The sequence below is a fragment of the Azolla caroliniana genome, unplaced genomic scaffold, assembly GCF_043228905.1.
Source record: "Azolla caroliniana isolate FFs.n. ecotype wild unplaced genomic scaffold, voAzoCaro1.0.p SCAF_8, whole genome shotgun sequence".
Lineage (NCBI taxonomy): Eukaryota > Viridiplantae > Streptophyta > Polypodiopsida > Salviniales > Salviniaceae > Azolla > Azolla caroliniana.
The window spans coordinates 17619660-17637300 of record NW_028230443.1 but is presented as its reverse complement, the minus strand read 5'-3'; the positions used below and the strand labels follow the sequence as shown (position 1 = coordinate 17637300).

The following is a 17641-nucleotide window of genomic DNA, read 5'->3' as shown; positions in this document are numbered from 1 at the left end:
TCATAAATATATATAGACTAGTTATCTAGGGGAGACTTTAAGGGCCAAAGCATGGTAGGTAGGAAAATCATGCAAATCTTGTCTGCAGATGGAAGCATTGAGCTTAAGTTTTTAATCATTTTCGTATGTTTTTGCTTTATATATCCCTATGGAATGACAGGTGAATCCTCTGATAGTCAAATGGGTTCCCCTCTCAAGTCCTTTTGACATGGATACAATTGTGTATCTATCCACTCTGTATTGATCTTGCATTTCGTTACATCATACTTGTATAATTTATACTGGTGTGAATATAACCAGAGCCTTCTAAATCAATTGATCAATGCATATAGCCTTGCGCCAAATCAAGCCTTCTAAATCAATGGATCGATATATATTGTAAGCTCGTGTCAATTAAATTGTACAGATGTAACCATAGCCTTCTAAATCAATTGATCGATACATATTTCAATCTTGTGTCAGTCAAATTGTATAAATGTAACAAGGCTTTCTATATCAACGAATCCATACATGTATTGTCCTTGAGTCAGGTAAATTGTCTGGCATGTTTTTGAAGCAAACCAATTGCAACTCACGGATTGATGTTACAAATGTCATCTCTAATCTCACAATGATGCAACACCAGGGTGTTTATTAAAACAAATCAATTGGAATCCACAGATTTGCGATAGGACATGTCATATCTGATCTCACGATTAATTAAACATCAGTAATATTTATTAATGCAAATCAACTGGAATGTACAAACTAAAAGAGGCTTTTCTTTTCCGTGACAGACAATGTCAAACTGTATATTTGAGATGATGATGCATCATACACTGAAAATTAGACCAAAATCTTCAATTTGAAGCAATTGAAGTTCTATCTCTATACATTTCAAATCATATATGAAATATAATAACAGATGGAGGAAGAAGGCACAGGCATATAGCCAGCCAAGCTGGTTAAAGATTTGCAACACCAGAGTTTGGAGGACCTATACGCCATATGGCTAGTCAAGCTGGATGAGGACTTGAAACATGAGAGCTTGGAGAGCATCATCATGCTCAATCGTGTCAGAGGCACTCCTCTGCAGAGAAGAAGATGACGACGAAGAAACAGATGCAGATTTAGGGTTAGGGTTGGTCGATGCTAACGTCGATGAAGAAACAGTGCGAGGGTGGAGATGGTGGTGGAGCAGGGCATCTTTCTTCTTCTTTGAGAGGGCTTTCAGAAGGTTGGGAATGACAGTGCTCAATCGATCCATGGATTGGGAATTTTAGGGTTTTTTTCTAACCTGTGACGGATTGCAGAGAATAGGAGGAGGAGGAGAAGGAATACCAGAAAAGCAAAAAAAGACAGAGAAGATATTTGAACCTTTGAACGGAACAGGAAATTTAGCTTCTTATATATAGAGAAAAGAAAAGGAAGAAGAAGAAGAAACCATTGTTTTGAGGTAACAGGGGAGGAGAGAGACAGAGGAAAACCATGGTTTTCTTCTTAACAAAGGAGGAGAGAGAAGAAAACCGTGGTTTTGTTGCCGGTAAAGCGAAATAAACACGTGGATGGATAGAAAACAGCGTGCAGACAGTTTCTTTCTTTAAGACTCATCACTGTCGTCATCACAATCCTTAATACATATCCATGTATATCTATCATGACTTCTCACCATCACCATACATGATACATGATACATGATACATGATACATGATACATGATACATGATACATGATACATGACACATGATACATGATACATGATACATGATACATGATACATGATACATGATACATGATACATGATACATGATACATGATACATACATGATGCATGATACATGATGGATGATGCATCATACATTCGGCTTCGGCTCCTCGACTCCCTTGCCCACCTGCCTACTTGTCTGCCCCATGAACTCGCATTACGGTTCAACATACATGAATGACAGAAAATCGTCGCAATGAGAACCATCCCTCTCGTTAAGACCCCGAACTTAAAAAGAGTTTGCTTTTTTGGGAACTCGAATTCCATTGCCTCATCGGTGCTCTCTCAACATACGAGAATGATAGAAAATCGTCGCAATGAGAACCATCCCTCTTGTTAAGACCCCGAACTTAAAAAGAGTTTACTTTTTTGGGAACTTGAATTCCATCGCCTCATCGGTGCTCTCTCAACATACAAGAATGATAGAAAATCGTCGCAATGAGAACCATCCCTCTTGTTAAGACCCCGAACTTAAAAAAGAGTTTGCTTTTTCGGGAACTCGAATTCCATCGCCTCATCGGTGCTCTCACAATACCATGGCATGATACACTGTTTGTTGGGTTCATTAAAGAAAGATGGCTTGAAGCTCGCTTGTCTTAAAAAAGGAATTGTTGCATCAGAACAATCCCTCTTGTTGAGTTCTTGAACTCAAGAGTTGGTCTTTTGAGAACTCACGTTCCATCTTGGTCATTGAGACCTTGGCAACAGTTAACGATACCATGAAAAGATATGTTTGTCAAAGAAAGATCACTTGATTTTCACATAAGTTTAGTTTTCCTAAGTTTATGTTGGGCAATTTGGTTTAGGGAAAGTAATAATAAGAATACCCCTTGTGTTTTCCATAATATCACCTTTGCTCAATTTGTGGTCCATAAAGTTAGTTCCTCCTTAGAGTACAAGCAATATCGTTGACATCACCCCATACTTACAAGGTATTTGGAATCTTTCCTTTTCAAAAAATTTGGTACATTATTGACATGTTTTTTGAATTTATGTCCACGAGGAGGCCAAATTGACTAGTGGGACTAGAAAAAGCACATACATATTGTATGCATCTCCTTCTCAAGAAAGGGGATTGCTACTTTCTAGCAAAAAATCTCCTAAGTGAGGCACATATGCTCAATCAATGGTGCTTTGAGTATGAAATCCAAGCTATCACACACACACTTAATTAAGATTTCATAATTTTCGTAAACACATTATATGTTGAGCATATGAGGAATGAGACTTGTTGTTCATTAAGTCGTCATCAATCCCTTGTACATCTCCTACCTTTTTTTGATGCCACGATATTTTACTTCAATGCCTAAGTTGTGCAAATGAGTTTGAAGAAGTGAAGGACACTATATGAGCTAAGGCTCAACAGGGTGGTACAGTGTTGTTGGATACATTTTAACACCCTTGTATAGGATCTAACATTTGAGGTTGATGTTTGCTATGCAATATTCCAATTTAACTTTTTAGTCCTTTTGCCATTTCATTTTGAACCACCTCGATAAGTTATTTACTTTTAACATACCATCATATTCAAAATGAAAATTTCTTCCCATGGCATCTACCGATTTTGGATGACATTAAACCAAACTAATATTATACATGGGTACTCTGGGTATCCATGTCATGTGTTGTAGGCATAACCTTAAGGACCAATCCTAAAGCTAACTTTAATGGTTTAAGGGTAAGATAAGCAGGAAATTAATTATCCTAGGATTTGTAACAAACTTGTTAGGACCTATGACACGTGGGAAAATGTGGAGATCTGGGGTTAGGTGTTGTGCCATATAAAGGGGACTAACTACCATCTTCATTATGACATCTTGAGACGTTATCAAGACTCTATTGGTGATGTGTAGCTCCCTCATTTGCATCCACTATTCAACTACTAAGGTATAATGCCAGATAATGTTCGGTGATATGGGACACTGATGGCATTTTATGTTTGTCTCATGCCCTTCGCTCAAGCGTGATTAATGTGGTTAGAGCACACTTACTCCATTCTTTTCCTTAATACTTAATATCATTAGTTTGATTTGTTATGACAAATAAGCGTACGTTGCATTGACTTTTGGAACGTGCCCTATCAAAGAACCATTGAAGAAAATCTAAAACAAGCTGCAAACGTAGCCCATGGTGTTTAAGCCACATGATCAAAGTTTTCAAGACACAAACAGATGTAGATTTCACATGCATGATTTTCACATATTTGGGTTTTACTCTGTCATTTATCAATCAACAAGTGGATATAAGACTATAATCTCAAGCTCAGAGTGTCAAGGGACATTATACTACTGCCATGGTGCTGATGCGTTTTTATGGACTTCTTGCTGGAATATAGATAGGCATTTGGGGGTATAAACAATATTTTTGATTGTGCTCTATTGTGTGTAGTAGGGCATGTGGATATAAAATCCAACTATGTGAAAGCCAAATGTCTGCATTAACTTATTCACCGAAGAATGAGGCAATCTTCGTCGGGAATTCAAAGAGTGGACAATCTAGCCTACCAAGCCTAAAAAAAAGAGCTTGGCATTGTTTTTGAAAGCAATGAGACATTTGAGTTTTAATCCAATGTTTATATCATCATCAAATGATACCATAGTTTTCAGCACCTGATATTATGTTTAAAAATTGGGGTATTGAAAGCAAGACTTTGGCAGTGATGAAGTTGTTTCAGCTTTGTGTTCAGGTGGCCCCCCTTGTTCTTCTTCAATCCGATGAATATAATCCAATCACATTTACCTGGATGGTAGTAAACCCCCATCTTTTTCATACTCTAAAGAACAACTTGAGTTCTCTCTTGATGTCATGGATAGACATCAAATCCATGGATAGACTTCCACTATATCTCATCAGTATACATCATGTATTGTCAAAAAATAGAAAATTTGTTGATTTCTGGATCGTTGAAACAAACAGAAATCCTTATTTCCATAAGCTTTGATCACATTTTGAATTGTAAATATGCTTTTATTGATCAAAAGAAGTTCCTATATTCCACAATTTGGAGTGTGGTTCCTGAAATATTATTGCTTGCTGTCCATCAAATGCTTGTCTCATTGAATTTGCTTACATTACTAGACCTCTTTATACATTGTTTTAAATCTTTCTTCTAACACCTTATCATTCAGGTGCGTGAAAAGCAGATCCACAAATGAAACTTCTCCTTTAATATGGGTACGTAATGGTAAAAATCTGTATACCATGTCCATTTTTGGTATTGACCACATTCACACATGTTACCTAAAATTATGTTCTGGGATAACCAAAAAGATCTTTTCTATTAAATTAAGTTCTTTAAATTCACTCAATTTTGAAATATAAAGCTGTCGATGGGCTTGCCGCTCCAGTGACAAAAGAATTGAATGTAAACAATGAGTACAGGTTGTACTATCCTCCATTACACATGCAACAAGCATGTGGATAAATCTTTCTCATATTATAAATTCCTCTTGAATCTTTTCCACCTTCAGAGAAGATTCAAACCTGTGGGTATCTGACATCTCGTGTCAATTGATTTGGATGGATAATTTTCCTTCCTGGTGAGCCAATGCCATTGTGCAAAATATACATACACTCCTAGTCATTTTTATTCACATACTAATTGTTTCTTGAATCCTTTGTGGGCATCCTCCTCCCACATTTGCGAATCAGCATATATGTTAAACATAAGCACATGTCCAGCAGATGTATCAGGGCTCAACCTTAGGACTTCCCCAAGACATCTTCTTCCAAGTTCCTTATTGCCAAACAATGAGCACGAGGTGAGTAACGACATCCACGCATTTATATCTGGCAAGAAATGCATGCTATTCAACAGTTCTTCAGCTTCATTCAAGCACCCTGCATGTCCGAGAAGATCTACCATACAATTGAAATGTTCATCACCTGGAGTAATTTTATAACTATTAGACATAGACCTAAAGTATGCATACCCTTCGCCAACCTGACCTGAATGACTACATGCAGCCAGGATGCTGATAAATGTGTAATGTGTTGGCGCTATGCATTGTAATTGCATGGTATCAAACCAATGAAAGGCTAACTTTCCATAGCCATGCTGTGCATAACCAGCAATCATTGCGTTCCATGATACCACATTTCGGCTCAGTAACTGATCAAATATCGTCTCAGCCTCTTTAAGGCTTCCACATTTTGCATACATATCAATGAGTGTATTCCCAACCCCGAAATCCAACTCTAGCCCATTTCTTATGACATGATCATGTAATAGTCTACCCCAATTTAATGCACCTATACTACCACATGATTTCAGAATAGACAAAGTTATGACCAGGTCAGGCTCCACATTTTCTTCTCGCATCATCTGAAATAGAATCAAAGAGGCCATAATATCATCTTCATGTTCTAGGTATCCTGTAATGATAGCAGCCCATGATACAACATTGCGATTCGGCAAATCAGTGAAAACCTTACGTGCATCATCCAAGCAGCCACATTTCATATACATGTCAATGAGTGTGTTTCCAACTACTACATCCATTTTCAATTGATCTTTCAGAATTTGGTCATGTATGATTTGACCCAACTTCAGGTCTCTCAAATTTCCACATGCCTTCGTGATGCATGAAAATGTTGCAATACTTGGCTGTATAGCCTCTTCTTGCATCATATTGAAAAGCTGAAGAGCAGGAAGATCAAATCCATGCTGGGTATATGCTGATAGCATGGCATTCCATGATACTACACTTCTATCTGGCAAAGCACCAAAGGTTCTTTCTGCTTGTTCAATGTCACCACATTTAGAGTATGTATCGATTAGGGTGTTTCCAACCATTAAATCAAATACAAGTCCATTCCTAATCAATTGATCATGTAAAAGCCTGCACAAGCCACTGGCCCTGATGATGCTACATGCTTTTAGAACATACAAAATAGAAATTTTGTCAGGTCTTATACCCTCCTCTTCCTGCATCTTTTCAAATAACTCTAATGCAGCAACACCATGGCCATTTCTTACATAGCCAGAAATCATGGTGCTCCATGAGATTATGTCTCTGCTCGCCAAACTTTTAAAGACTCCATAAGCTTTTTCAAGGTCTCCACATTTTGCATACATGTCAATGAGAGCATTTCCAATAGCATTATTTTCAGTAAACTGGCTTTGTGCTATAAGTTCACAAAGCACTTTTGCATCTAAGGCAGAGCTTTGGTTACCATATGCTTTAATAGCACATAGAAATGTAGCTTTATCAGGATTCACTCCATCTTTGATCATTTTCTCAAAAAGTTGAATGGCAGAAAGATACATTCCTTGGTCGATAAAGCCAGTCATCATAGTATTCCAGGAAACCACATTCTGGCCTTGTATCTTCTCAAATATACTTGATGTGTCCTCCATTCGTTTGCATTTCGAATACATATGAATGATTGCACTCCCGACCACAACATCCGATTCTAAACCCATTTTGATAACATCAGTATATATCAAAGCACCTTGGTGTAGATCTTGCATGTCACTACATGCTTTCAAAATGCATGATAATATATATTTGTTCGGAATTGTTTCCCTTCTTTCTAGCATCTTATTGTAAAGATCAATGGCGCCTTTTCTCTGCCCATTAAGGGAATGTGCATAGATTATGGCATGCCACGTATGTACACTAGGAGATGAAATGATCTCAAAGACTCTATTTGCTTCAAGCAAACATCCACAAGAGGCAAAAAAACGAATAAAAATATCCCCGATCGATGATGCCAAATTGATCTTATACTTCAACACAAAAGTGGTAAGGAAGAATTTTGCAGAGTCTACATCTTTCTTTTTTATACATGATTGTATAAGACTATAAACCATCTCTCTTGTCACATGCATTCCTCGCTGATGCATGGAAATCATAGTAAGAACCATTTCATGAAGAGGCTTCATTTCACAGCATTGACAAATTACATCTCTTTCTGTCTTTATTTAGGGTGAAAATAAAATCTTAAGTACCAAACATGATGCGCAGTTTCCACAATGAACTACATTAAGAAGAAAACCTAAGAAAAACAAAAAAAACCACATTCCAATGTGAATACAAAAATTCCCCAAAAAGAATCGACGAAGAGAAAACATAATGCAGTTTCCATGGATTACGTCACAAAAATGACCCCAAAAATGCAAGTATAGCGGTAGAACCTAGTGGGCAGTTATCCTGGGGAAAGTTCTGCCATGGCCAAGTCTATGTGTCTCCTGACTGCGCTTGCTCTCATCAATTTACAGTGATTCTAACATGTGGGTGGTCCGGTACCAGTTCAGAGGAGAAATAGAAACAGAGTGACGGTAAGAATGATATATATATATATATATATATATATATATATATATATATTACTAAGAGTTTCCTAGAGTTGGGGAAACTGTTGTTCTTCTTGTTGATTGGTTCCCAAATATTTGCAGAGAATATATCCCTAACTTATCAGAATCAAGTAGAATCTTCTTTTAGTTGGTGTCCTCGGCTTCTATTATGTCCAATTGTAAGTGTGTTCCTGCTGCATCAATTCAACCAGTACATCGAAATTTTCATCTGCATCAATTCAACCAATAGACTGAAATTTTCATCGCACGAGATCACCTCCTCTTTCCAAACACTCGCTAAGACTGTGTTGGCCCATTGAATAAGCTCAATTTGGCTTTTGGATGTAGTCCCCTTGTTTGGTGTAGGGTGTATGTTATTCTTCATGATCCAAAAGTGAACAATGTGGAATAAGCTTAAGATTGCTGCATTACATTATTTAAGTGAGTTAAATCATAGAGCTATGAAAAGAGGGTTTCAAGAAACATAAGGAAACTAAGATTCCAACAAGAACAATATTCATGAACGTTCCCAAGTCCTTGAACATGTAATGGAATAAGCCAATCTATTCCTAAGTCCTGGAACATGTAATGGAATATGCCAGTGTGTAATTAGAAGACTTAAATTCAATATAATTATTATAAATACAAATATATTATCATGAAATTTAGGAGTGGGATTATTCATGGTATGGTACGTTAAAAACTCTTTGTCACTAAGGTCATAAATCCAATATTCTTTGTATTGATGAAGCATCATAAACATTGGAAGATGAACATTGTTCAATATCAAATTGGGATCGGGATCATCATCAATATTAAACATATTCTATGATTATTCATAAATAAATAAAGCAAATGGTAAGCTATTCTTAATTACCAAAGGCTAAAAAAGATATTATGATCCTGAAAGACAACACAATTGTATTATAACCCTAAATAGATGCTTGGTATAGCAACAAAAGGTTATTTTTTCAGTTCATGGACCTCATTAAATCCACAAGGTCCATTAAATCCGCATATGATGGGGATGCTCAAGTGAAGCTTTTCATTTTTCCAAATATCAATTTTTAAATCATGTCCTCCAATGATTTTCACCATAATCCTTGCATCGCAAAGAAGTGAAAACTCTTAAAATAGACATCATATCCATTGAGACAAGATAGCTGACTACATACCCAGAACTAAAAGAGTTTTAACAAATTAGTTTGCCATTGTAAACACATGTGATGGTATTTTGCAAGAGAACAGCATAGATTTGCTTGATGAGGTTTATTTTTTAGTAGTTTGCTGGTAGTTTCAATTACAAATAAAACTTGGCTCAAATAAATACAACTGTTTCTATTAAGTACATCCTTTTGAAAGGTTTATTCAATATATTTGTTATTCCTCCTCTTCACATCCTAAGATTGTAGCTTAGTTCGTAGAAGACCTTTGAAAAAGTCCAAACTGCCAAACAAAAATGATTAGGAACCTTAAAAAAGAGCATAAATCCCCACGAAGAAGTCATGAATCTTTATGAAAGTTTGTAAAATGTAATGGAAGAATATAATTCTGAATCTCACTCACTACCTATTGCCATCGGGATGTAGCTCATACATGTTTTTTTTATCATCAACTCCAAGGAGATAACCTGTAGGGCTTAAGCCCTAATCACAGTGTCCTTTTTTAGACATCAGAGTTAATGTATTGAATCATATGAAACAAGAAAATAGCCTACAACATCAAGAATAGAAACTCGAACACTTACTTGGATAACCAATGGAACTTTTTTCGTTGTGCCAGCTTGTGTCTCTTCTAATGTTACAACCTGTCCACTGCTTTGTACCATAAATGATTACACATGCTGAACTCCCAAATAATGCAAACAAGAAGGCATATTAGAAACCAAGCTGCTACAAGCATTCACCTATGTAGCCATTTTCTGTAGTAACTGTCTTCCAAGGGTGCAAAACCTAGAGTCAAGAAGAACAATAAAAACCAAAAACTCAACATTAATGAAAGTACATGATTGTGCGATAGTGAATGTAAAAAGATGCAGCTATATGAAGACATTATACCTACATATATTTATATATGTACTTTACACACTTTTTTATTGCATTATATTACTGGCGGGAATCCCCAATGAGCAGTAAAAACTCAAAAAACTGATTACAGAAAAAAAGACCACAAAATTGCTGTATCTGTCTACAGATAAGAAACATTCATAGAAGTACATATACACCTTTTTGCGGTTAGAAATCTCAATGAGATGTGAAACCCTGCAAAAAGTGATTATGACATCATCACCAGTAGCAGGCCACTAAAACTATCTTCAGACTAGAAATCTTAAAAGCAGAGGCCATATATATGCTCTTCTATTTGCTTTACGAGACATCCCAAATATAAAGATTGCGAGTGTGAAAACTTGGGACTGATATGTGTCAGAAATAGGTTGATCATAATGAGTTGATTGCAAGATACCCATATACTACATACATACATGCATGCATATACATATACTGACACATACCAACATTATAGATAAAGATTACATTCATATAGACATGTATATACTACATACATATATGCATGCATATACATATACCGACACATACCAACATTATAGATAAAGATTACATTCATATAGACATGTATATACTACATACATATATGCATGCATATACATATACTGACGCATACCTACTACATCCTTCTTCTATGCACGTATTACAGAGGTCCATCAGAATCACCGCAGCAGATTTTTAAACGAAGAACCAGACAAAACACATATACATGAGATGAACTACCTATAACATACCACGGTGGTAATAAGTAGTTGCATGAGATGCGGCAACCAATGGGATGTAAATATTGCAGCTTACCTTCCTTAACAAATGTGCTGAAGAGTTGTTCAAACTTTCCAAAGAAGAGAGCAAGAAATTCTTCTCTTTCAAAAGGTGGGGCCCCAGGTACCATATCTTGCATAAGAGCATCCAAACATGTTGTTGGTTCCCAGTTTCCTACGTTCAGTCCAATGCCTGCATTCTCAAATAGAAAAAATCTCTTTAACCTTGTAATAAGGAAGACATTGACTCATTATCAATTAAAACATCGTAATAAAGAAGACAATCAACTTAAATCATATAATAACTCACCAATCACAACATTAAATTTTCGGTCTCGGTAAGTTGATGTAGACAGTACACCTCCAATTTTAATACCATTTGCATAAATGTCATTAGGCCACTTTATTTTTATGGGAAGTTTTGGGAGGCACTGCCCAATAATAACAGAAACAGACCGCAAAGGACATCATTTTATCAGTGAATAATGGATTGGATAGAAAGAGCAAATGGTTTCGAAACAAAATTGTAAGTAAGCAAGAAATCTCATATCACCAGCAAATAACAATGTATTGAAGGTAATAACAAGATACATTGATTATGAACATAGATACAGATTAATGGCAAAACAGAAGTGTTTGTAATTCATGGATTTATATAATTATTCAGTATTATCTAGTAAATGTTCTCACCTTTTCTAAAGCAAGTTGCTGAATTGTATCAAGTAGTGCAATTGATACCACATACTGTAAGAATGGTAGCAATCGCCCATTATCCATTGCAAGAGTAAATGAAAACATCAAGCAACCATTAGGTGATTCCCATACATTTCCACCCCTTCCTGTGAATAAAAACAATATACTTCAGAATCTCCTCTGAGACTAGTACTTAGGATTTATAAAAATGATTGGCCATCTCAAATGGAGATAGTTTATAATTCCATGCCCAATCTAATAAAATTACATGTATTTCAAATTAGTGGTCTTCTCTCTCTATTCTTGTTACATTTACCTTTCCATACCGTTTGTATTTTACCTTGTAAGGTAATGAACCAGCAATGTAATGTATTAAGACATTCTGTCATGATGTTCTGTTCTCTTGTACAATGGCCATTCTCATTTGTGTCTATTAGAAATGATTAGAAATGATATGCATGGGGTGGCTTTACAATTAGAAATGATTCTTGAGATGGTTTTAGAAGCACGAAGTGCATAATCACTATGTATGGGATGAGTTGATGGTAACTGAACATGGTATCCAATGTTAGTGTCCCTTACATCCAACAAGAAGAAGCTTTAACATACCTCAACTTACATCACCAATAAACATTATTGAATTCAGTCAGAACATTTACATTACCTTTACCAGACAGTTGTGCATCTGCAACACAGACAGTGCCAAGAGGGAAGATATGGAAGTTTCTGAATTAAGAAAAGCACAGAATTAAAATCGTGAGCATCTCTTAGGATTTAAAATTGACACAAAAAGATCATACTTACTGAGACAATAAGGTATGTGTTGATGGTAAACATGGTGACCATAGTAGATGCTTTCCAAATTCTAATGTATAAAGCCTTTTTATATAGACATCACTTTTGAACAAGTCACTTCTACTGCTATCAGTGCATTTTTCCCTTTCATGCAACAAAATAGCTCCTTCAGGAAGGATAATTTCTTTATTATTGATGATGTTTTTTGCAGTTTCATCAACAAACTCCCCACATAGAAATATAGGAAACTTAGCATCACCTGTAAACATAAGCCAAAATATATGGTTGCCCAAATTATTAGCATTGCATTTTGTAACTAATAAGATCTGAGTTTCACATACATATGATGGCTTCCAGGTTTCTCTGATTGTTCTAAAAATATATAATGCGGCTAAATGTTCATTCACTAATGTACGTAATATTTAAATGGTTCCCTTTATCGGAATTTAAAATGGTAGTCTATTTTAAAGAATTTGATTACCTCCCATACATTGGCTAGAAAGAAAATATAGATCGCTTTTTCTTGTTCTAAACAATAATGTAAAGAATAAAACCAGACCATTCTTACATGCATGTAGAGAACAAAACCAACATAAGATGCCTTCATTTGACAAGGAAAAACGAAAACTCCAGTACCATCATTTTTGTCTAAGCCAGTGGTCATATTGCTGCCTTTATTTTCTGCTGTCATAGAGCAACCTTTGAATGTTGATATCAATGCTACCTTCTTGAAAGTCTGAGAAGAAATAAAAGGTATCTATAAGCTCCATTTCCTAATTACAAAATCACGGTGAACTAAGAATAAATTAAAAAAGAGCACATCCAAAGGACATTGGGTTTCCAAAAAACTGTTTAAAAGGTAGGTAGGATGCATACTTGGACATAACGATGCAGAGACTGTTGTGCATGTAGGTATCTTTGTGTGTAAGTAAGTATGCTTGAGGTTGGCAAGGTGACAGTCATCAATCAACCTATCAGCATGATGCATGAAAAATAGTATCAAAACCTTAAAGTGGCTCATAGTAACTGAATTTTAATCTCTTCCAGAAAATCTGTATAGAAGTTTTTCTTTGAATTTCCCAATGTCTGAGAGCACTTCACCCAACTGAAAATCTACCAAACTGAGGCCCAATGATCCCACTAAAGCATTGTATGCATCCCATACTACATAAGGTGAATCTTGTATTTCATAATACATAACATTAATCATGCACTTCAGGACAGGCATCCACTGCAACCTTTAAAATGAGGCTGGATCAAGAAGCAGGAGGACAAAGTGCACAAAGGTAGCTCACCCTATGTATGCCAAAATCCTAGGTTGCACCTAAAATATAAATGTCTGGTTCCCATTCCCAGCTTGATTTGACTCCGAAAAAAGTATCCAGCTATGTGAGGTAACAAAAAGAATGCTACCAAATAGCCTTCACAATCTGCAGTTCTTCCCTCATTTCTTTCATTGCGTACACAAATTCCTACCTTGTGGAGATTTTTTCCAATCTCCTTCTATATGAATGCATTTCCTATCACGTTCAGAAATATGATGAGAAAATTATGTTTGTGATCAATCCAGTAGATAAATTCTCAGTTTACATACTTTTGGGAATTCCCCAAGATTAGCTAGATGAATATCAATAATACCATGATGAGCTTCTTCAAATATGTAAACTAATTTGAAGATAACATTTCATTAAGCCATATCATTTGGAATATAGAAAATTAGGAGGTAATTGTGATGAACATAGTCCTTTCAAATGTTCCTCTCTCCTAATCCACGTGTCAAGAGGGATTTTAGCTGCAAAAATAAGTAAGTGGATGGAAGGCACAAACATTTTTCATGCACATCCTTTCATTCCAATGAGAACAATAATGTACATGACAAATAAAAAAAGCTCCCTCTCTCCAACAGCTTCTCAGCTTTTCCGCTTTGCTTTTATCTACATGCATGTGACATTATGGCATGCAAGAGAGATAGAGAATGAAAAATATTTCAGGTTTAAACATACAACATACGCCGATGAAGTAAAATATATGATTCCCAATAATGGAGAAATATCCAAGAACGTCTACGGTTCGAGAAGAGAAGATCGTGTCTTCTAGGAAACTCACATCCTAGAAACCCATTTTTTTGGCGTAGAAAATCACTCATGAAGGATACATGAGCAATAAGAAGCTCCTGCTGCTACCGTGTAAGGCTTTTTTCGTTTCGGGTGGCATAGCACATGTTATTAGTCTTCAAAGGACCATAGGAAATCCTCTATATGCATTATACTATATATATAGATGCATGCATGCATACATCCATACATACAAAAGTATATGTGTGTGTGTGCATCTATATACATATGTATATGTTGACATATACATATGTGTACATACACATTAAGTATGCATACATGTATATACCTGTTTACATATTTAAATCAGCAACATTTGGAAGAAATCAAGAGGAGAACATTGCCTGTCTAACCTTGAGCTGGAGACATGGCAGACATCATCGAATTTAAGAAAAAACGAGTTTGAGACACCTTACCTTTACGATATGCTCTTTGTCTCTCTGTTTTCGATGCTTTCGATCATGTTGAAGAATTCCCAAGTATATGGAAACAGAGTTCTCTTACACAGATATGCATATGCATACATAATATAGAGAGTGTTTTGATTATGTGGGCCAAGACTCTTCTCCCTCTACATATATATGGAGTGATTGAGATCTTAGTGTGGGTAAGAATAGTTCCTTCGGGCGCTCAACAGGTCCTAAGAGCAGTTCATTGAGTGCGCATGGTAAGATAGATCCTTTGGGCGATCAATGGGTCCTAAACACAGCTCAGTGGGTGCAGAGGATAAGATAGTTCCTTCGGGCACTCAACGGGTCCTAAAAGCAATTCAGTATGTTTTCCCTTAGGGAATGTCAAGGAAACGGGATTTCAGGGATGTTCCCTAATGAGTTAAGCGAATACGAGACAATGTTGAGAAACGAACTCAACTTCCCCAATGAAATGGTTTTCACAATAACCAGAGGACATACTAGGCTAGTTTTGTAAATAGTAGAAAGGACAGTTGCCCTAAACTAGTTGGTATTTAAACCAAGCTTTTGTAACTTAGTTATTGTTGGATGTAATTTTATTTTTCTCTAATATAGCTTCTTGTTCTAAGCTCTCTCTCTCCCTCTCTTATAAATAAAAGCCAAACGAATATCGCGTATCATACGTGTACGTTTGTAAACGTTCTGCCTTTCTTTGTTTGCATGTTCTTATTCATTCATACCAACTCAACGTTGACACTCACTCCCCTCCCTCATGAATATAACCTTATTCATCACTTGCATGGCCTTAGAACTTCCTTACCATCGGTTATGTGTTCCTTAACATTGTGGGATCAAGGAGACATCCTAGTAAAAATGTGAAATTGTTGTAAGATTATGGGAGAGAGACATCCACATGGGTAGGGGGGGGAGTGATGTGAGTCCAATGATCATTACAAAGAGCTCTCCCCATTCATGTAGGCGGAGGGTGAAAGGGACAAATCATGGACCATTGTTGTTGGCCACCCAACTAACATTGTAATCACCATAGTGCGAAATGGCCATTGCATCGTGTTTCCTCGAAGGGGCCAACACAACTCATGACTTGGATCATTGGACTTCCAAGGGTCACTACCCAGTCCTGAGGGGTCGCCTTCCTCACAATGTGTTAGTCAAAGGATTTGGGAATGCCGCTCCCCAATGGCAAAGACCAAGTCATACATCAACACATAAAAGCACTTACTCTCCACTCCATGCAATCGTGGAAGCCTCAAGCTTCCAAAGTTAATTTGAAATTAACACACACCTAGTCACTACACTAATTACGAATATATGCTACATTTAATTAAATAGATCATTGTTACATGAGAAACATAAGAGGTGTTTCGATTAAATAGATAATTTCTAAGTAAAAACCATGCATTTCAATAAATTAGAGTGGAAAAGCTACATAAAGGAAAGTGTCTCTTATTGGATGTAGAGAGAGGGAACAATGAGAACCAAAGGTTAGCCATTTGAGTTAGGTTATTGTTTCGTTCTAGTGGGCACCAATTTGGCATGGGTGGATTGTTCATTGAGTAGTTGTTCTTCTAATGTGGTACATTGAGCTTTTGAGGGTTTGTATATGATACCTTTGTTTTTCAATGGTGGCTGATCACTAAAGGACGTTTTTACAAGTGACCTTGACCGAGGGATCTCAATAATGTCATCTTAGTTATTGGATGCATCTTTCTTCAATGGTTATTGAAGTGGTGTAGAGATTCTACATTGAGGTATGGGCATGTCTGACGCAATTGGAAGTGTATGCGAGTGACATGTTTAAGAGTTTGAACCTCGCTAGGATCAAATTATAGAAGTGATGACAATGACATGAACAATAGATATGATCGTAGGAGTTAAGAATTAGGTAGTTAAGTATGGGTTAATAAGTACCTAATTATGTGATTAGTTGATAAGCAGAAGATTAAGTGATATGTATGTGTGTGTGTGAGAGAGAGAGAGAGAGAGAGGAAGTTAACACTTATGAACAACACAAGATGGGGGATGATTAACTCTATATTAAATTAGCATTATCATCATCAAATACAAAACTACCCACAATGAGGTATGTATATATACATCTCATGCGCAAAGGTGCACATGTGTGAATAGAATATAGGTACTAAGGTGTAAGTCCTATATTAAATCTACTTAGGAGTGGAGGATCTAGAATATCCCACTTAAGTACAAGGTCCTATTTAAGGCGTTATAGTCAACACTCCTAATTAGATTCTATCTAGGTAACTACGAAGTTACATGGTTGACTAAATAACTAAACTAAGTTGAGTTTGATCTCTCAACACGCCCCCTCAAGCTCAAGTGTGAGGCGTTCGACATCCGTGTTGGCTTTCGTTGGCTCGTGTGCTTCCATCCGGCCTTCGGCTTTCTTCGGCCTTTCCAAGGCAATCTCGGTTCCTCCCCCTCAAGCTTGACGAAGACTTGTAGTGTGTGGGCGAAGGTCGACTACTTCCACCCATCGTGGGTTACGAGCCGCTTCGGTAGAGCTCTTGGGCTCTTGTTCGGTCACTACCTTCATCGCGAAGGCATAGTGATGGGCCATGTACTCGTTGTAGCCAAGCCGAGTGACGGGGTTCTTAGCTCTAGTTCAACATCGAAGTTTTTCCCTCACAGATGTGAGCGCCTTCTTTGCTCCGGGTGTCCGCATGATGGGTACACCAAACTCACTGTCTAGTGAGCGAGCCGACACATCCGAATTGCTGTTGT

The 17641-nt window shown here is 36.7% G+C and overlaps 3 protein-coding genes across 4 annotated transcripts; all 3 read right to left on the bottom strand.

Annotated features, from left to right (window-relative positions):
* Positions 1-699: 699 nt before the first annotated feature.
* Positions 700-1352, bottom strand: LOC147861171 (uncharacterized). Its single transcript, XM_087323228.1, has one exon. It carries the CDS (start codon positions 1244-1246, stop codon positions 992-994), a length of 255 nt encoding a protein of 84 aa, XP_087179354.1. The 5' UTR covers positions 1247-1352; the 3' UTR covers positions 700-991.
* Positions 1353-4432: 3080 nt separating this feature from the next.
* Positions 4433-8036, bottom strand: LOC147861170 (pentatricopeptide repeat-containing protein At3g09040, mitochondrial-like). The gene has a single exon (XM_087323888.1). It carries the CDS (start codon positions 7629-7631, stop codon positions 5331-5333), a length of 2301 nt encoding a protein of 766 aa, XP_087180014.1. The 5' UTR covers positions 7632-8036; the 3' UTR covers positions 4433-5330.
* Positions 8037-9161: 1125 nt separating this feature from the next.
* LOC147861169 (biotin--protein ligase 2-like) lies at positions 9162-15020 on the bottom strand. Of its 2 annotated transcripts, XM_087323842.1 has the most exons (13): positions 14888-15020; positions 13234-13328; positions 12994-13093; positions 12367-12616; positions 12227-12288; positions 11560-11708; positions 11180-11300; positions 10907-11062; positions 9949-9994; positions 9790-9856; positions 9612-9688; positions 9337-9488; positions 9162-9255 (listed from the first exon to the last, which is right to left on the bottom strand). In XM_087323842.1, exons 2-12 carry the CDS (start codon positions 13318-13320, stop codon positions 9443-9445), a joined length of 1161 nt encoding a protein of 386 aa, XP_087179968.1. In that variant the 5' UTR covers positions 13321-13328; positions 14888-15020; the 3' UTR covers positions 9162-9255; positions 9337-9442. The 2 variants fall into 2 exon arrangements, with proteins under 2 accessions (XP_087179968.1, XP_087179970.1); XM_087323844.1 differs by lacking the exon at positions 13234-13328.
* Between the last annotated feature and the right edge of the window lie 2621 nt (positions 15021-17641).

Bases quoted from the DNA above. Each gene is read 5' to 3' on its own strand.
- LOC147861171 (XM_087323228.1), bottom strand. From the start codon at position 1,246: ATGGATCGATTGAGCACTGTCATTCCCAACCTTCTGAAAGCCCTCTCA.
- LOC147861170 (XM_087323888.1), bottom strand. From the start codon at position 7,631: ATGAAGCCTCTTCATGAAATGGTTCTTACTATGATTTCCATGCATCAG.
- LOC147861169 (XM_087323842.1), bottom strand. From the start codon at position 13,320: ATGACTGTCACCTTGCCAACCTCAAGCATACTTACTTACACACAAAGA. The intron at 11,301-11,559 runs GTGAGAACATTT...ATTATTGGGCAG, and splicing joins AGCAACTTGCTTTAGAAAAG to TGCCTCCCAAAACTTCCCAT. The intron at 11,063-11,179 runs GTGAGTTATTAT...TTGAGAATGCAG, and splicing joins AAAATTTAATGTTGTGATTG to GCATTGGACTGAACGTAGGA.